Below are 20,933 nucleotides of genomic sequence, written 5' to 3'. Positions count from 1 at the left end.
AAAAACAAAAGAAGAAAGTCTGCAATAAGTTGAGTTAAGAGGAGGGTTTCAAATGCGCTTTTATTTAATAGGTCGTTTTCCGAAAAACGAAGGTAATCGTCTGCGAAGTTGAAAAACCTTATTTACGAAAAGGAACCAATTAAATAAAGCTGATTTCAGTCCACACCTCTTGCCCACTTTCAAGATCCACGCCCGGTTTTGCTTCACTGAGCTTTCGCATCGTTTTCTGATGCTGAGGATCGGGACCGTCTGCAGAAGACAAGGGCCCTACCGCGTAAATTGGGAAACCTCTGTTTCGGTTCGGTTCCAATTGGGGCTTGATCTCCTTGTTTTCAGGCAGTTTCATGCTCCCAGGTGACGTTTCCTGGTGCCAGTACGGGCGGGCGGGGTGCGGGCGTTATGGCCGTAATAATGCGGATTTTGGTTACCTGATGCTGGGGAATTTTCAGGAAATCCGTAAAGCGACTGGGGTTGGCTGGCCGTTTCTGGGGTTAGTGGCAATGGCAGCCGGGGCCTTTCAAGCTGGGGCTGGTCGGGAGAATAAAAATAAAAGGTTTCTCCCAGGAACCACGACGCGATAAACGAAAAAAATTTGTTGAGGAATGACAAAATTTTGAATGCCAACATTTTGAATGACAATATTTTGAATTACTGCTGTTTTCTCAAAAAAGTTGAATTAAAAAACAGCATCACGCGATGGTTTTATGTAATAATCGGCTTGGCTCCAGCGCATTTCCTTTGGAGATGTGGTACGTTTTTTTAATTTAAAAAATTTCAGTTAAACACAAGAACATTCAATTATACCTTTTCTTAAAGTTAAATTTATTTCACATACTGTTCAAATCATTAATCAATTTATAAATAATAGTAAATATGATAAATATCGGGAAAATCATCATTGGTGATGATGGCTATATCAATGCATATGGATGGTGTTAAAGCAATCTCATTGGTGACAGCGCCATCTGGTGCTAAAAAAAACTTAACTAATAAGTATCACTACTTTTATTGGCTTTACTTTTAAATATATTGCGCGAATGCTTCGTGGAAGAAAAAAGGCAAATGGCATGTCGATTGATGTAAATACAAAAAAAAAATTCGCGAAGTAATTACATTTGATTTATATTCATCTGGGCCATCTGGCCATCTGTATTTCACCCACAAAGGAATGGAAATTTGGCCAGGATTTATTACTGAGAGGGAAGCGTAATACAGTATCTTATTATAAGTTCTCATTAATGAATGAATAACATGTTATTTCTAAAAATTCCTTATTGTACCTATTCTTGTTTTTGTATATTTTACTATATCTTCTGTTATTGAATTGAAAGAGTTACATTGAAAGAAAAAGCACTAGGTGCCGCCAAAATTTTGAGACATCTAGCGGACAAATTAAATACTGCCCAACAAGCAATATCAGCTGGTTCATTCTATTGCTAGGTGTCGACAAAGTTGGTAAATAATCGACGTTACTCTTTTAATTCTTCTCAATTTAAATTTTCGATTTCGTGCACCCTGAGGTGTATTTTACTTGGTTTTTCATGGTTGTGTTCAACTATAAGTGTGTATCAGGTAATTAAAATTCTTGAATTTGTTTTGGGTTAAATTTAATCAAAAAATCTTTCACCACATTTTGAAGATCAGTTGGAATAGAATACACATACACGAAAGAAAAAAAAACTTACGGCATATTTCATGCTGCTCTTTCCTTTACTTTCCTCTTCGTTCGCAAAATTGTGTTCAATTATGTCGAGGCGATTACTTATACTTGGGTTGGATTGTTCTTCGGTTAACAATGAAATGAGGAATGCAAGGACGTTGACATAAGCTGAAGGTAAGAAAGAAAAAAAAACCTTATTAATAAAAATTGAAAATGAGAGAGCAGTGATATGTTACATTTATTTGTTTCATCCGAAAGGGCTGCTGGTTGAAAAATGAGAAGTCGAAACCAGTCAAACAGGTTCAATAATGATCCATCATTTGACGTAGGTGGCAATGGAGCCCTGCAGTACAATCGTAGGCAATCACAAGCCATTCCATGGGATGCGCTCGTTTCTTTGGATTTGTCACATAACCTAATAAAAATCAAAAATCAAATGGAAAACTTTGCGTGAACAAACAAGAAAATAAAATAAAATAATACTGGGCTATAAGAACATTGAGATCTTCAAGCAGGCCGGAACTGGATTCTTTGTGAGCCCTCCCATTTTCAGTAACGACTGTATTGTTGGGCGATTCCTCAGGATTTAATTCCAACTGAAGCCACTTTATCCAAGCAAGAAATCCTTGATTGGAGTTCTGAATTTTTTGACAGTCTTTGAAAAGATGTTCATGGATGCCAGAAGATTTATCTGGTAACAATGGTTCGGCAGGCGCGTTGTGCTCATTCTGACTCTCAAATTGGTATCGGTTAGTATCCGATACAGGAAAGCCACATTTTGGGCACCACTGTCGTTCACTTCTGCAGGTAGAAAACAACAATAAACATTAATTTAAAAAATTGTATAACGTAAAAAATTTTGGCTAGTCTCCAATCAATGAAATTAACGATGAATGTTTATTGCGAAAGGGGGTCGCATTAATCATTGTTGCAAATGAAGGTAGATTGTGAATGCCTAGTGTTTCGGAACAACAGAGGTACAGGCATGTGCGTTCCTTTTAACTATGAAAATACAAGAATTTAACAATTTTTTTGTTTGTTTACTGTTTGCGTAGCTGGTTTGGTTGGGGTGAACATGGCAGAAGCACAGCTGCACCATCACTTCCGCTGGCCGTAGAGTCCAGTTTGCGGCGCTTTTCTGGTACCGGGTGCGATTCTTCCCTCGTTGGACGCTGTTCGCTTGGTGGAACATCAAGTTGTAACGTCGGCGGGCAAGCTTCTTTGTCGTCTTCAGTGGGAAAATTTGCGGAGATAGGCGAGGAAGTGAAGAACGAAACCACCTCCTGGCCATCAGAAGACCGTGAATTGATTGTACGGTTTTGTAGCTCATGATCTCCCGATAACAATTCAGCTGTATCAAGCTGTGATACGTCACCGCTACTATCGCCCTCCGACTGATACGGAGATAGAGAAAAGCTAACTAATGAAGGCGAGGACGGAAGCAGAGGGTCTGGATCGGAATAACATGTAGCAAAGTCGGGGAAGCTTGTGAATGGTGTTAAATGGATGTCACCAATGGAACGTGCTAAATCGTTGGGGTCATCATGCAAAGACAAGAGGGAGTTGAAAGTACTTGATGAAGGCTTTTCTTGCTCTTGCACGGTGACCCTGTCCTCGGTACCATTTCCTTTGGGACTACAAATTCGAGGTGTACTACAGGAAACCTCGTTATTCCTTTCTTCAAGAATGTTTTCAGTAAAGTCTTTTAATTCCATCACATTTTCGATGGGATGAGTAATTCCCTGCAAAGAAAAAAAGGAACAACAAGAAAAACATTATCTCTTCTTTGGTTCTCGTCGAAAAACTAATAACTTTAATATCACTTCACCTCCACAGAATATTGTTGTTTTGTTTTGTTTGTTGTCGCATTTTCTGCAGCCAAATGGGATTCCTCGCTATGGGAACCACAAAAGGATATGTTATTTCCCGAAGCCTTGGAACGCTCGTTACTTTTGCCGGGGATCGAAATTCTTGTCAGAACGACTCGGGGTTGCATATCCAGTGTGCTGAGCATGGGAGCAAAGTGGCTCGGATCGTTTCCATATGCAGATCCTGAACACTCCTGCTCGCTTTTCCTAGGTGCTTCTGCCGAAACGCGAATAGCAGATTGACTAGCTCCTGGCGTTACACAAAGAGTTTGCCATAGTTCCATATTTTCAGGTTTCAATCGGATTTCACGTAGTCTTTTAACCAAAGAGCGTGCTTCTTGAAGCAATCTGGCATTCCTGAGCTAAAAAATGTAAAAGATATAATAATTAGATTCTCTCCTTATTACAAAGAATTTTAATGGTGTACCCCAATTTTATAACAAACCTTTCTGGTTTTGATTCTCGCAGACCGCTTCACACCTCCTGATTTCATGTTGATTTCAGGAGTCACGTTGCCTTCCTGTGAGCCGACATCACTATTTACAGCAGTGGAGGATGCGGCTGACTCGGTTGCATGACGCATTCGAATCCTTCTCTTTGTGACGGCTTTTTGCTTTGATCGGGCACGTGTAAAAGACCTAGACTTGAGGGACTTCTTTCTTGCCAGTACTCCCTTTTTAGTACGAGATTGCTGCTTTCGTTTCAGTTTTCGTTTGCAACGGGTATTTTTTCTGAATCGCACCAGTGATTCTAGACACTTTTCGTATCCCTTTTCAATGCCCCAATTCACCTCGCGTTCCTGCCGAGGCATGTCTTTGAACTGATTGTAGTCGACTTTAAGAAAAAGCAGTTCTTTCGTAACGGATCGCATATTCCCCTGATCAACCATGTACCGCCGACAGAGGGGTTCCAATTCTTTCCATCCATTTTTCCAGGTTAGAACGTCCCATCGAACACTGTGCACTGGCGAGGTCACGGATAACAGGTTCGGAAAGACCCAAAGCAATGGCATCCGAATAAGAATAGGGCAATTGGGTTTCCTTCTCTAGGCGCAAGTTGCTTGCGATTTCAGTTTCCCTTTCAACTATTCCGTTAGGGCTCTTTGTTAAAGTAGAGGATTCCGACTTTTCCTTGGCGATTTGTTCACGTACCAGCTCTAACAGGTTATCGAAGCGCTCCTTCGTGGGGTGAAGTGAGAAAGCTGTCAAAGCAATTTCTCTGCAGATCCTCAGGTTGGCACGAACGAACTCGGCTAATTTGGAAAATGCTGTAGCTAAACCAATCTCTGCAATTTTGATTTCTTCTCCGTTTTGATTTAACTTTTGGCTTTCGAGGTTGTTGAGATCAGCAGCCACCGCTTCGATGTAAAGATCGACAGCAAATGCTTTGAAATCACCTGGAAACTGAAAATTCGCATGTTGTCATACGAGGATAAAAATCTGAGAATTACATGTCATGGCCTGCACAGTAATATTCACTTGAACTAATTACCGCATTAGACAGAGTTGCGCCGAGAATATACAAATGAGCCGGTGTCACAATCTTCTTCAGTTGATCGTTGTTTATCAACTTGTGCAATGTAGTTGTAATGTCTTGATTGGATTTCCGATGCATTATTTGCAGATCACAAATTGGATAGCTAATAGCGAGAGGTTGTTTGGTGGTGGGCATAAGATCAAGGCGGTGCTGAGTAGACACCGACTAGCAAACTCAGCAGTCTCTTTACCATGTACTCTCCAGATTCGGTTAATACCACTATTTTCTTTGCTTTTTCTGAAACTTTCCGCCGTCCTCCTAATAAGCCGATTCACTAAGTCGTAGCCTTCCGAAAAATGGCGTTCTAACATAAAAACAAAATCATCTGTTTCGTTGCAGATGTAAAGAAGAGAAACGTGTAAATCTAGCCAAAGCTGCTGGCAAACCAATGAGCAGACAGGCTCCAGCAGGCATCGCGAGTCCTGGAAACTTTTTCTACAAAAGGTAACTAACGTCAGTGCAAGGTCTTTATACTTATCTTCCCAGCACAACCTGTCTAGGCGAGAAGTTAATAAAATCGGCATCTCAGTTAGGAAACAATCGCGACCTGTTACATAAAACGTGTTAATAAAGGGACAAAGTAACTGATTTACAAAATCTCACCTTCAAACTCGCTGATGGGTAAGTCATTGATAATTTTGATTACCACCGGGTGGTTCCAAGGGTCGGTCACAACACATAATGCATGTTGGCACAGTGGCAAGAATGTGTATTGAAGAAATACACCACTTCATTTTGAAGGGTGACCTTTAAATGGGTTTTGCTGACAGATTTCAGTTTTGCCATTCAGATTGTAAAACAAGCATAATAGTATCCCTAAAATAAAAGAATTACATAAGGAATGAAATGAGTAATAATACTTGTTTTACCTGTACAAATAAAGAATTGTAGGTGAAGACTGATCATCCAAGAAAGCTATCGTCTCCCAAGCAGTGCTGAGTGCATCAATTTTTTCCTTATAAGTTTTTCCTGATTGTTAAGACACAATTTCAGGCCCTACATCAATCAACCCAAAGACAAAAAAAGATTAATACCATGGGCATCAATACACATATGATGCGTTTTGTAGCCCCGCGGTCGCGATAAGAATATTGCACCCAGCTTGAAGATTTGACCGCTGATGGCTCGTGACATTTCCTCCATATATAATAACAGACTTTAAAACCGAGTTGTTGGAGAATTTACACGCCTCGCGGTGAATTTGAATGGCCAATTCACGAATGGGTGCGACAATTACAACTTCTGGCTTTTGTCCCATGGCATGAGACGCACCAGCAACACATTGTTCTAACAATATGTTCATAACCGGTAACAAGTACGCCGCCTACATGGAAAAATGTAAAATTTTAGATGACTTAGTCAACGAATATCACAGACTTTTTTTTTTTAGGTTCTTTCTGCAGGCTGAGCCGGCGTTGCCGGGTGTCGCAGAAAATTTGGGCTAATGCCCAATATCAACACCAGGGTCTGCTCCTAGTTGTGGGTCTGTGTAGCGTCGTTTTGTCCATGTTGTTGCATTTTGACTGTATGTACAGAAGGACGGAGTCTGTCGCGGGGAATATGGAAACGGATTATCTTCAAAGTGTAATGGGGCAAGACATAGACGTGTTAGATCGGGAGTTTAATAGGTGTGTTTTCACGCCCGAGTGAAAGTGTATTTTTCAGTGGACACAGATTACGTCGCAATGAAATTGTCTCTTCTTCTTTTCCCTTTCATGCATAAGGTAAGCTTTGCTAAAATAGTACAATTGTTGTACATAAATTGGACATTAATAACATAATTCATTCTCATTGTATTTAGGACTGGTCGGTCATTTACTATCCGGACGAACCAGTCCAGCCTCGATATGAACTGAATGCACCCGACCTCTACATACCTGCAATAGCTTTTCTCACATATTTGTTCATCAGCAGAATAGCACTTGGCATTCAAGATCGTTTCAGTGCTGAAGAATTAGGCAATCTGGCCAACACAACATTAATCTGCTTGCTTGTTGAAGTTTTTGTCCTTAGAAAAACAAATGATGAAAAACAATCACCATCAATCAAAACAGATAAAATGAAGTTGAACAACACTGTTTACCACTTTAGAAATGCCTAATGGAAAGCCCTTAGTGTTAACGTTTTTTCGTTCTCTGTCACATGATCCATGGTCGTGCAAGTTGTCGAGTTAGCCACCACATCATAAGCGGCTGGAACACTCCCATCAAATTCAAAAAGTGGATCCGGCGTTCGGAGCCCTCCACGCTGACACTAGCATTGTTTTCAGCGAACGCGTCAGGCGATAAGTCTCGCCATAAATGAAACTTCAGGGAACGAATCTAATAACAATAAAAAACGATGTTTACTGTAGATTTTTTCTTTAGATAGTTTTTGGGTTTCAATTTGACTTACTAGGAAGACCACGGTGGCTGCACTAACATAAACGAGAGCTACATGATAAGCTAATGGCTTAATGAAGCTAATTAAGACAGCAACATTCATTCTGAAACAAAAAAAGATATATATATATAAACAATAATTATCCACATGTAAATATCACTCATTAATTGTTACCCGACATATTTGTAGAATGCAAATGCCAGGAAGTCGAATGAATTAAGTTTTGTTTCAATATTCATATTGTCCAGTGTCATCCTAAGGACGAAAACTTCAACAAGCAAGCAGATTAATGTTGTGTTGGCCAGATTGCCTAATTCTTCAGCACTGAAACGATCTTGAATGCCAAGTGCTATTCTGCTGATGAACAAATATGTGAGAAAAGCTATTGCAGGTATGTAGAGGTCGGGTGCATTCAGTTCATATCGAGGCTGGACTGGTTCGTCCGGATAGTAAATGACCGACCAGTCCTAAATACAATGAGAATGAATTATGTTATTAATGTCCAATTTATGTACAACAATTGTACTATTTTAGCAAAGCTTACCTTATGCATGAAAGGGAAAAGAAGAAGAGACAATTTCATTGCGACGTAATCTGTGTCCACTGAAAAATACACTTTCACTCGGGCGTGAAAACACACCTATTAAACTCCCGATCTAACACGTCTATGTCTTGCCCCATTACACTTTGAAGATAATCCGTTTCCATATTCCCCGCGACAGACTCCGTCCTTCTGTACATACAGTCAAAATGCAACAACATGGACAAAACGACGCTACACAGACCCACAACTAGGAGCAGACCCTGGTGGTGATATTGGGCATTAGCCCAAATTTTCTGCGACACCCGGCAACGCCGGCTCAGCCTGCAGAAAGAACCTAAAAAAAAAAAGTCTGTGATATTCGTTGACTAAGTCATCTAAAATTTTACATTTTTCCATGTAGGCGGCGTACTTGTTACCGGTTATGAACATATTGTTAGAACAATGTGTTGCTGGTGCGTCTCATGCCATGGGACAAAAGCCAGAAGTTGTAATTGTCGCACCTATTCGTGAATTGGCCATTCAAATTCACCGCGAGGCGTGTAAATTCTCCAACAACTCGGTTTTAAAGTCTGTTATTATATATGGAGGAAATGTCACGAGCCATCAGCGGTCAAATCTTCAAGCTGGGTGCAATATTCTTATCGCGACCGCGGGGCTACAAAACGCATCATATGTGTATTGATGCCCATGGTATTAATCTTTTTTTGTCTTTGGGTTGATTGATGTAGGGCCTGAAATCGTGTCTTAACAATCGGGAAAAACTTATAAGGAAAAAATTGATGCACTCAGCACTGCTTGGGAGACAATAGCTTTCTTGGATGATCAGTCTTCACCTACAATTCTTTATTTGTACAGGTAAAACAAGTATTATTACTCATTTCATTCCTTATGTAATTCTTTTATTTTAGGGATACTATTATGCTTGTTTTACAATCTGAATGGCAAAACTGAAATCTGTCAGCAAAACCCATTTAAAGGTCACCCTTCAAAATGAAGTGGTGTATTTCTTCAATACACATTCTTGCCACTGTGCCAACATGCATTATGTGTTGTGACCGACCCTTGGAACCACCCGGTGGTAATCAAAATTATCAATGACTTACCCATCAGCGAGTTTGAAGGTGAGATTTTGTAAATCAGTTACTTTGTCCCTTTATTAACACGTTTTATGTAACAGGTCGCGATTGTTTCCTAACTGAGATGCCGATTTTATTAACTTCTCGCCTAGACAGGTTGTGCTGGGAAGATAAGTATAAAGACCTTGCACTGACGTTAGTTACCTTTTGTAGAAAAAGTTTCCAGGACTCGCGATGCCTGCTGGAGCCTGTCTGCTCATTGGTTTGCCAGCAGCTTTGGCTAGATTTACACGTTTCTCTTCTTTACATCTGCAACGAAACAGATGATTTTGTTTTTATGTTAGAACGCCATTTTTCGGAAGGCTACGACTTAGTGAATCGGCTTATTAGGAGGACGGCGGAAAGTTTCAGAAAAAGCAAAGAAAATAGTGGTATTAACCGAATCTGGAGAGTGCATGGTAAAGAGACTGCTGAGTTTGCTAGTCGGTGTCTACTCAGCACCGCCTTGATCTTATGCCCACCACCAAACAACCTCTCGCTATTAGCTATCCAATTTGTGATCTGCAAATAATGCATCGGAAATCCAATCAAGACATTACAACTACATTGCACAAGTTGATAAACAACGATCAACTGAAGAAGATTGTGACACCGGCTCATTTGTATGTTCTCGGCGCAACTCTGTCTAATGCGGTAATTAGTTCAAGTGAATATTACTGTGCAGGCCATGACATGTAATTCTCAGATTTTTATCCTCGTATGACAACATGCGAATTTTCAGTTTCCAGGTGATTTCAAAGCATTTGCTGTCGATCTTTACATCGAAGCGGTGGCTGCTGATCTCAACAACCTCGAAAGCCAAAAGTTAAATCAAAACGGAGAAGAAATCAAAATTGCAGAGATTGGTTTAGCTACAGCATTTTCCAAATTAGCCGAGTTCGTTCGTGCCAACCTGAGGATCTGCAGAGAAATTGCTTTGACAGCTTTCTCACTTCACCCCACGAAGGAGCGCTTCGATAACCTGTTAGAGCTGGTACGTGAACAAATCGCCAAGGAAAAGTCGGAATCCTCTACTTTAACAAAGAGCCCTAGCGGAATAGTTGAAAGGGAAACTGAAATCGCAAGCAACTTGCGCCTAGAGAAGGAAACCCAATTGCCCTATTCTTATTCGGATGCCATTGCTTTGGGTCTTTCCGAACCTGTTATCCGTGACCTCGCCAGTGCACAGTGTTCGATGGGACGTTCTAACCTGGAAAAATGGATGGAAAGAATTGGAACCCCTCTGTCGGCGGTACATGGTTGATCAGGGGAATATGCGATCCGTTACGAAAGAACTGCTTTTTCTTAAAGTCGACTACAATCAGTTCAAAGACATGCCTCGGCAGGAACGCGAGGTGAATTGGGGCATTGAAAAGGGATACGAAAAGTGTCTAGAATCACTGGTGCGATTCAGAAAAAATACCCGTTGCAAACGAAAACTGAAACGAAAGCAGCAATCTCGTACTAAAAAGGGAGTACTGGCAAGAAAGAAGTCCCTCAAGTCTAGGTCTTTTACACGTGCCCGATCAAAGCAAAAAGCCGTCACAAAGAGAAGGATTCGAATGCGTCATGCAACCGAGTCAGCCGCATCCTCCACTGCTGTAAATAGTGATGTCGGCTCACAGGAAGGCAACGTGACTCCTGAAATCAACATGAAATCAGGAGGTGTGAAGCGGTCTGCGAGAATCAAAACCAGAAAGGTTTGTTATAAAATTGGGGTACACCATTAAAATTCTTTGTAATAAGGAGAGAATCTAATTATTATATCTTTTACATTTTTTAGCTCAGGAATGCCAGATTGCTTCAAGAAGCACGCTCTTTGGTTAAAAGACTACGTGAAATCCGATTGAAACCTGAAAATATGGAACTATGGCAAACTCTTTGTGTAACGCCAGGAGCTAGTCAATCTGCTATTCGCGTTTCGGCAGAAGCACCTAGGAAAAGCGAGCAGGAGTGTTCAGGATCTGCATATGGAAACGATCCGAGCCACTTTGCTCCCATGCTCAGCACACTGGATATGCAACCCCGAGTCGTTCTGACAAGAATTTCGATCCCCGGCAAAAGTAACGAGCGTTCCAAGGCTTCGGGAAATAACATATCCTTTTGTGGTTCCCATAGCGAGGAATCCCATTTGGCTGCAGAAAATGCGACAACAAACAAAACAAAACAACAATATTCTGTGGAGGTGAAGTGATATTAAAGTTATTAGTTTTTCGACGAGAACCAAAGAAGAGATAATGTTTTTCTTGTTGTTCCTTTTTTTCTTTGCAGGGAATTACTCATCCCATCGAAAATGTGATGGAATTAAAAGACTTTACTGAAAACATTCTTGAAGAAAGGAATAACGAGGTTTCCTGTAGTACACCTCGAATTTGTAGTCCCAAAGGAAATGGTACCGAGGACAGGGTCACCGTGCAAGAGCAAGAAAAGCCTTCATCAAGTACTTTCAACTCCCTCTTGTCTTTGCATGATGACCCCAACGATTTAGCACGTTCCATTGGTGACATCCATTTAACACCATTCACAAGCTTCCCCGACTTTGCTACATGTTATTCCGATCCAGACCCTCTGCTTCCGTCCTCGCCTTCATTAGTTAGCTTTTCTCTATCTCCGTATCAGTCGGAGGGCGATAGTAGCGGTGACGTATCACAGCTTGATACAGCTGAATTGTTATCGGGAGATCATGAGCTACAAAACCGTACAATCAATTCACGGTCTTCTGATGGCTAGGAGGTGGTTTCGTTCTTCACTTCCTCGCCTATCTCCGCAAATTTTCCCACTGAAGACGACAAAGAAGCTTGCCCGCCGACGTTACAACTTGATGTTCCACCAAGCGAACAGCGTCCAACGAGGGAAGAATCGCACCCGGTACCAGAAAAGCGCCGCAAACTGGACTCTACGGCCAGCGGAAGTGATGGTGCAGCTGTGCTTCTGCCATGTTCACCCCAACCAAACCAGCTACGCAAACAGTAAACAAACAAAAAAATTGTTAAATTCTTGTATTTTCATAGTTAAAAGGAACGCACATGCCTGTACCTCTGTTGTTCCGAAACACTAGGCATTCACAATCTACCTTCATTTGCAACAATGATTAATGCGACCCCCTTTCGCAATAAACATTCATCGTTAATTTCATTGATTGGAGACTAGCCAAAATTTTTTACGTTATACAATTTTTTAAATTAATGTTTATTGTTGTTTTCTACCTGCAGAAGGGAACGACAGTGGTGCCCAAAATGTGGCTTTCCTGTATCGGATACTAACCGATACCAATTTGAGAGTCAGAATGAGCACAACGCGCCTGCCGAACCATTGTTACCAGATAAATCTTCTGGCATCCATGAACAACTTTTCAAAGACTGTCAAAAAATTCAGAACTCCAATCAAGGATTTCTTGCTTGGATAAAGTGGCTTCAGTTGGAATTAAATTCTGAGGAATCGCCCAACAGTACAGTCGTTACTGAATATGGAAGGGCTCACAAAGAATCCAGTTCCGGCCTGCTTGAAGATCTCAATGTTCTTATAGCCCAGTATTATTTTATTTTATTTTCTTGTTTGTTCACGCAAAGTTTTCCATTTGATTTTTGAGTTTTATTAGGTTATGTGACAAATCCAAAGAAACGAGCGCATCCCATGGAATGGCTTGTGATTGCCTACGATTGTACTGCAGGGCTCCATTGCCACCTACGTCAAACGATGGATCATTATTGAACCTGTTTGACTGGTTTCGACTTCTCATTTTTCAACCAGCAGCCCTTTCGGATGAAACAAATAAATGTAACATATCACTGCTCTCTCATTTTCAATTTTTATTAATAAGGTTTTTTTTTCTTTCTTACCTTCAGCTTATGTCAACGTCCTTGCATTCCTCATTTCATTGTTAACCGAAGAACAATCCAACCCAAGTATAAGTAATCGCCTCGACATAATTGAACACAATTTTGCGAACGAAGAGGAAAGTAAAGGAAAGAGCAGCATGAAATATGCCGTAAGTTTTTTTTTCTTTCGTGTATGTGTATGTATATAATGGTGTGATTACCAGCGTTCGTAGAATCACAAACTCAGCCACCAAAGAAGCTGGAATCTCGAGAAGACAACCGTTCAGGATTCGCAATTCGCAGAAAGAATCAACGAAGAAAAACTAGGATCGATGTGGTGATGCCATAATAGTAGGGAAAAAATCAAATTGGCTAAAATTAAATTGAGCAACTGTTAATCTAGAGTGAGTGAAATGAACGTGCTAATCTGGGCTACATCTTTGTCGGTTTTCACTTGATTTGAGTGTTTATTTTCAATTCAGATTTCATTAACAACTATTGCCAGCATACCCGTAAAAGATACCAAGCAATAATATTTGCCTCTGCCGGAAATGGAAGATGGAAAGTGATACTACGGTTGTGAAGAAAGCCATTCGCACTTCGCTGCTGATCGCTGCTTCATCCCGAAGTCAAAGTATTAAATAAAGTGATTCAAGAGGCTGAGGCGTTGGAGCGCAAACAGAAACGGATTGAGCAGGAAATTCAGCGATTGAGCTCCGGATCGTTTCTCTACCTCCGGGAGATACCCAACAAACCCTCGGCCCCTTACACCCCGCCGGGCCAGGCGCTCAGTTAGCAGAAGATACGCTCTCCAGTCGTGGCTGAAAATAAGCAAATCATTCCGAAATCCAAGGAAGATGTAGCCCGATATTGCCGACGTTTCACCGAATACCTGCTCGATCACGATACAGAGCCAGATGTGAACATCCCCGATGAATTGCTCACGTCCGATCATCCGTTACAAACCGATCAGCCCGCCGAATGCCAAGTGAATTGCCGGGCATTTTTGTCCCTCCTGGCCGATTTGTCACGTCTCCACTTGACCGAGTCGAGAAAACGAGCCACGTTTATGTTGAATCAGAAATTTATGGGCGGCAGACCGATCCGGTCGCGCGCGGAGCTCGTAGAGGCCGTCGAAAGCGCCGTCCTGGTTCAAATGAATTACCAGCCGCGTTTGCTGCGCGAAAGTCAACTGGCTCGATGGTCGCAAAAGAAGCGCGATCGAGTGGACGAGATTCTCGTACGCGAGCTGCAAGTGGAAGAAAAATTGTGGACGGATTTCTCGAGCGAAGAAGTACAAGTTAAACACCAAACAGCCGATGCCATACTCGACATGCTGTTGGACGAAACAGCTTACATTTGCAATCAGATTATGCAAACCGCCAAATAGCCGATCGTTGTTTTTATATTTACTCGCAAATTTCTAAAAATTCTTGTTTTTTTTGTGTTGACTAATACACTGCTATTTTCGAAAAGAGAGAGTGAAATAACCGCTCATCTCTCCATTTCACGTATGAATGAAAGCGGATCGCTTTTCAGAAGAGGAAATTTTGGTATTGTTCCAACTGGAAAATTAGTTTGGTTGAAAGTAATCAGCCTATTGTAATTGATTTTTTCGTTTTCTTTCTCTCTTTAGTGCATGTGGCGTTGTCTTCGTCTTTGTAACTCAAGGCTATTTTGACACCTATTAGGAGATTTCCCTTTTCCTTGACTAGAGGGATACTTGACTGCGTGAGGAAACGTACTTCCAGATATGTAATGGCCTCTTGGTGCGTTGTGAAACCCAGCAATTTGGCCGCTGGCATTTCTTTTCGGGTTTGTTTGTTTTTTGATTTATTTATTATAATTAATTTTTTATTTATGGACACTTTTGTATTTAGTTCAGGCCTATTCAATTTTTTTCATAAAGTTAACACTAAGGGTTTTCCATTAGGCATTTCTACAGTGATAAACAGTGTTGTTCAACTTCATTTTATCTGTTTTGATTGATGGCGATTGTTTTTCTCCTTTAAATTAGGTTTAAATTTCAAACAGGGATGGATGCGGAACAGTGAGAAGATCAGAGTCATAGAGGAGATGGTACATCATCTCCATGTTATAACTTCCCATAAGGCAGGGTCCCCAAGACACACGATGTGCCGTGCAAAAAACACTGCCTCTAGTGGCAGAAATGTGAACTGTACATGATTAACCAGCAAAAAAGAACGAAGTCCAAACATACAAGATATTGAATATTCGTATCGTAGATGGTTAACGGGAACTTTTAAAACATGCAACAGCTTGTTTTCTATTTTGTATTAAACTAACCGAGTTTGGCCAACTTGAATTTTGTTTTTACATTACTATCATCTTTTGACAGGATTCTATCTTTAAATCGTTTTGCCTCCAAATGATATCTTACATTTACATATTCCATAATGAAAAATGGGAATGACTCTTGCCGATGGGAATCACAGAAGAATGGACGGAGGGATAGTAACTTAATTTTAGACATAAAAATATCATAGCTGTCCCGCACTAAATAGTGATTGTCATCATCAAAGTGAAACGATACCACTTTTTCAACTTCGCGAATGGTTTCATAAACGGGAATAGTAACAAAACACAGGCCGCCCCTTGAGCGGAAAGCGGTATAATCTTTGGCAATAAAGTCATCCGGTAAATTTTCCTCATCACTAATGGCTGATGCGTGACATTCTTTACAAACCGTTAATTGTTCCCGAGTGTGCATTACATAACCGGCCAAGTCGTATATTATTTTGTTCTTAGTCGCATCACAAAATTGATCTTTTGGCAATTCATCAACATATCTTATCGACAATTCTTCAAATAACTCGTCCTTTAGCAAAGCCTGGATAGTTGAAACCTTTCGTTCGCAATCTTTAAATTGGTCAGCCCAACATTTGTTGTATGACACTAACTGGCGAACTTCCTCAAAATTATCGACGTTTGCATTCTGTAACTTGTGCTTCACTGTCTGTGTAATTGACATCTGTGAATAAAAATGATGATTGCATGTACAGATTGAAACAAAACACAAACTGTGATTAATTTTGTTGAAGTTCGACCAGTATTCAATTGTAAGGAACGGCCAACCGTACAGTGCGGCTCCACTTATCGGACCACCCACTTATCGGACCAAACCGGTTATCGGACCGAGGTCAGACTCGCACACTGAGTTGGCGATTGAGCGCCACTAGTGTGGATTTAATGAAGCATTTTTTAGAACCGGGGCGCGCGAAGTGTGGTCTGTATGAAGATGTCCCTTCATTTTCAGGGGGTTTAAATTTCAGCGGAAGGCTGTAGTTATCAGCTTGTTAAGATGAGTCCGATGCCAGCTTGTTACGATGAGTCAGGTACGCCAGCCTGCTATGATGAGTCAAAAGTTTCCCTCAGTTTCTTCTTAGCTTTTATTCAGGAAAGATCCATTTTAGTTTAGCTGCAATATGGAAAAAACAGTGCGCACGCCGGTGTTAAGTACCAATTCAAATTCACGGAATGTGGCAAATTCAAATGGAAGAAAAAATAGGGATGTTTTGACGCTAAAAGAAAAACTTGAAGTGGTAGAGCAGCTAGAAAAAGGATTGAGTGAGCGTGCTGTGGCGAAAATGTTCAGTGTTTCCCGCTCGCAGATTCATCGTATTAGTGCAAGGCGAACTGAAGTGAAAAGTTTCAGTGAAAAAAATTTTTTTTTAATTTGAGTGCCAAGCATTTGGCTAACACTGCTCATCATCCCGAGTTAGATGATGCAGTTTTTCAATGGTTTAGGGAGATGCGCAATCCAACAAAGCGTCGCAAACCATTGCCCGTATCCCGCAGTATTATTTTAGCTCGCGCTTTACATGAAGCAAACCGACTAGGATTGGATAAGTTTAACGCTTCAAATGGCTGGTTCCGTAACTGGAAAAAACGCTTCGACATTGGAAATAGCGTGCGCCTTGTAGGTGAAGCAGGCGATGTGGATATTGCACAAGTAGAGCAGGAAATCCAGGTCTTACGTGACAAACTAGGTAAGTATAAACCTGAGAATATATTTAATTGTGACGAAACAGCTAGCTACTATCGTGCGCTACCGTTTCGTAGTTATATTTCCCCAGATGAAAATCGCCGTATTATAAGAGGAACCAAAGAGCTGAAAGCCAAAGATAGAATAACTGTGATGCTTTGTGTGAATGCCACCGGATGTTGTAAAATCCCACCATTTGTGATAGGTTCCTCAAAATCACCTCACTGTTTTAGAGACAGTCTTCCGCCGATTCCATATAAAGGTCAGGCTAATGCTTGGATGGACAGGGAACTTTTCAGATTTTGGTTTTTAGATGTATTTTTACCCGTTGTGAGACAGTGGACTACGGAGCCAGTAGCTATTGTAATGGACAATTGTGCTGGTCATGACAAAACTTGTGTCGATCCATTAGACCAAGTTCAGATTTTTTTTCCTTCCTCCAAATGTCACTTCGGTCTACCAGCCTCTTGATCAAGGTATTATAGCTTCTCTAAAGTCACTCTACAGGAAGGAGTTAATAATCAAATTGGTTGAGGCTTATGACAATCATACAGCTTTGCAGGAAGCAGCAAGTTTAGCAAAAAGAGGTAGGAAGGGTTTGCGATATGGCTGCTCTGCAACTGTATTGGATGCTTGCCAATTAATCAAATCTTGCTGGGATTTGGTTTCAAACACCACAATATTCAATTGCTGGAGGCATTCGAAAATACTACCACATGAGCAGTTCACCAGGTTAAGCGAAACCAGACCTCTAGATGTTGTTGGTAACACTTCTGACTTCTTATGCGACTTGTTACTCTCCTTGCAAATTACATCTGAAAAAAAAAATACTGAGCTAGCCGATATAATAGAGAAGGCGAAGACAGATGATTGTGCTATTCAAATTCAACGCTGGCTTGATTTTGAAACACATCCGGCAGTTATTGCGGCAGAAGATTACGAACTTTCAAATGAAATTTCACAGCAATGTGATTCGGCATCCTCTTCGAGCCAGTCAAACGAAATTTCACTGATGGACGTTTGCGAGAGCGTTGCTACTAGTTCTAGTCCTAACAATCTAGCTCATGAAGCACTCTTGAAAGAGAAGCTGCTTAAATATGTATGCGCTGCCGTCGATGCTAGGATATCCGATCCTACATTATATGACCTAGTTTCCAAAATTAAAGAACATTTGTCGTAAGTTAATGCGTATGTTTAATATTAATTTATTATTTGTAAGCGTTGATAAGCTTAATTTTTCTTTAAACAATTTTACGTTATTCTGTTACGTTACTTCGCTTATGTTTCAAGTGTGTTCAAACTAAATGTTTTAAATGTAGATTTTTTTTCACGTTTTATACAATCAAACGTAGCGTACATTTCAAAGGTATTTTTACTTGATCTGTAAATTGTTCGGTAACTAGAATTTTGCGACACAGCTAATAAACTTAGATTATATACTATTACTCGTTCTTGTAAGTTAATTCAATTTATTATAAAGCTTATCTAGTTAAATGAGTACAGAACCAGTCAATACGAGCAGAGTATTAGAAAATTTTACGAATGAGCGCGACGAGATGGCGCTGACCGCTGTCGAGCCGCTTTTCGGACCACTGCACAGGGTGGTCCGACAAGTGGAGCCGCACTGTACTCTTTAAATTTCCCACGCTTGCAACCCTTTCCCCCCTCTTCCGCCAACAGGTCATCTGCCGATGGCTCTGGCCTTCAAACTTGTCACTTCTTCACATAGGTGTTACATTTATACGCAGAATATTTATTCCCGTTGGGACACTTAATCCTAAACGACCTTGCTTCTCCGTATAAATGTTGCCCTTTTTCCAGATTGTGAGTCAGTCCAATTTCAAGTGTCATCACAGTCAGTCCAATTTCAAGTGTCATCACAAGCAGTCCACTTTCAGCTTTCAAGCAGTCCACTTTTAGCTTTCAAGCAGTCCACTTTTATTAATTCTTCAGTGCAGTCCACTTTCAGTTGTCATCACAGCGAGTCTTCTTTTAAGTGTCATCTCAGTCAGTCTATCTCAGTAAGTCTCCTTTCGTCAATTGTCAATTTGGTCTTTGTAAACTACCCGAACACAGTGCAACAATACAATTCATCATCGCTATCTAATAATTATAAGTAAGGAACGGATCTATTTCGAACTTTACACAATGATGTAGGAAAAACACAGCTTTGGGAGTCAAAGACATTATTAACTGTCTTGTTAGTTGAATTCAGTGCGTTGACTGTTGAAAGAATCCTTCGAAGAGGGAATCCATTATGTTGACTCGGCTTCTTGTTCTTGTCATCTGTGAATATAAATGAAGATTGAGTGTAATGATTTGAATAAGACACATAATACTATACATTTTACATACCTGTCTTTTCCATCAAATTTGGAATTTCACTTGGTGCGACTTCATCGGTGTTTCCTATTTAACACATGAATGAACAATGAATATAAAATCATTCCAGTTCACATATTTATCAGGACAATATTTACCTTGTTTTATGGGCACAGCACCCTTCCTCAGTCTCCATCTTGGGTAAGGGTAAAATTTATCTTGAACGATTCTTCCCTTGATGATGTCAGCTTCGTGAAAGTGTTTACAACAGACAGTTGAACGGCAAGTCAATTGAGATTTACCAATGATACTTTTCCAGATTTCTAACGAGTCTGTTGGTGGTTGGAAAAAAGTAACTTGAAATTCATTTTCCTTATTGTAATTAGAATTACAATGAGGAAAAATGCATCTTTTTCCTGTTTTTCTTGGGCATTTTACTCACACAGCCCCCTACCTTATTTGGAAACAATGTGCTTTCTGGGTTTTTACAATGGCGGAATGAGAATTTCATTATTCAGTTAAACATTTAGTACGTAGGTGGCAGGGTTTTTTGCACGGGGACCGGTTTTCATTGGCTCTCAAGCGGGTGGGGTGGTTGGAGGGTGGCTGGGAGAAATCGTCAAACTCGGGGACACTTTCCAGAAATTCCTTATGGGACTTTTAACATGGAGATCATCTACCATATTCTTTACGACTCTGGAGAAGATACTTGTCAATTTTTATAAAATTACGGCCAATTTGGCAACATCCATCCATTAGCTTAATGCTCATTGGACTCCATTTTCACTTTTGTACTCCAAAATTTACGTTTGTACTCCATAATTCACGTTGTTTTAAAAATTACAGGCGCATACGGTCGGTCACAGCTGACCTCTCTGTTAATGCAAAATTTTATGTGAAACCTCGGGCCACTTTCAACCCCTGTTCGTAATTTCGTTTTCGAAATTAATTCGTTTCACTGGAGCTGTTGATAAGTGAATACAATCTTTGCTCCAACCTCTCTGTTAAGTATTAAAGAGAAATGGTAAGTGGTATCGGAATCTACATTGTGTTAAATTCATGATATGCTGGTTTTCATTTTTCTATTTAGGTAAGTTTATCAATTTCAGCTGTTCTACAATTGGAGAACAGTGGTCAGATAAAACAAAAGTCACTGTGTTCATTCAAAAACCCAGTATTACCCTTTTCTGATGATAGTCAAATCCATCCATTCCATTTTATCCATCACAACTGAAAAGTTGTGGGTATTCTACGTGAAGGTGGGCAATAGTATCCAGAATAGTATAAAACTGTTTAAGGGCATCGTTTGTGGGGAACGCTTTAACAATTTTGATAGTCGTCCTCCAGGTAAGCCATTTCTCGAAACTGTACTTTATGATTTAAAAATATCTATTGGGTTTGCTTTAGGTTACAGGAAAAGATGTACCTCAATACGTAAGATCATTCGCAGAAACCGGACTGCACCAACGACTACTTCAAAACATTAAGAATTCTGGCAAAATAAAACCAAACCTGTTCAGAAATCAATGACGAAACGATTGCTAAATTGATTAGTTTTGAAAAATTGTCAGCTTCTACCGAGACCGTTCAGCATACATCTCAAGGCAGTCAAGCTTCAGATAAGGAAACAGACGCCATTAAGCAATCTACTTCTCCCGTATTAACTCCTAGAGTACAGACAG

The 20,933-nt window shown here is 40.4% G+C and overlaps 1 protein-coding gene, 1 long non-coding RNA gene and 2 pseudogenes across 2 annotated transcripts in view; 2 read left to right on the top strand and 2 right to left on the bottom strand.

Annotated features, from left to right (window-relative positions):
• The window catches only part of LOC130689171 (uncharacterized), a 97,319-nt gene that overhangs the window by 266 nt on the left and 76,120 nt on the right, over positions 1-20,933 (top strand). The gene's annotated exons all lie outside the window — the stretch shown is intronic.
• LOC130688535 (uncharacterized) lies at positions 1,438-6,355 on the bottom strand. Its single transcript, XM_057511515.2, is given in 14 exon segments — positions 1,438-1,828; positions 1,897-2,075; positions 2,144-2,461; positions 2,705-3,402; positions 3,489-3,890; positions 3,974-4,493; positions 4,495-4,931; positions 5,020-5,153; positions 5,156-5,611; positions 5,668-5,760; positions 5,763-5,846; positions 5,849-5,880; positions 5,934-6,033; positions 6,099-6,355. Coding segments are annotated over 14 exon segments (3,750 nt in total). The 5' UTR covers positions 6,208-6,355; the 3' UTR covers positions 1,438-1,640.
• Positions 7,156-8,154, bottom strand: LOC130688536 (protein YIF1A-like; annotated as a pseudogene).
• Positions 8,672-11,837, top strand: LOC130688537 (uncharacterized; annotated as a pseudogene).

This window comes from Daphnia carinata, chromosome 9, assembly GCF_022539665.2.
Source record: "Daphnia carinata strain CSIRO-1 chromosome 9, CSIRO_AGI_Dcar_HiC_V3, whole genome shotgun sequence".
NCBI classification, from domain to species: Eukaryota; Metazoa; Arthropoda; class Branchiopoda; order Diplostraca; family Daphniidae; genus Daphnia; species Daphnia carinata.
This window is presented reverse-complemented; position numbering and strand designations above follow the sequence as displayed.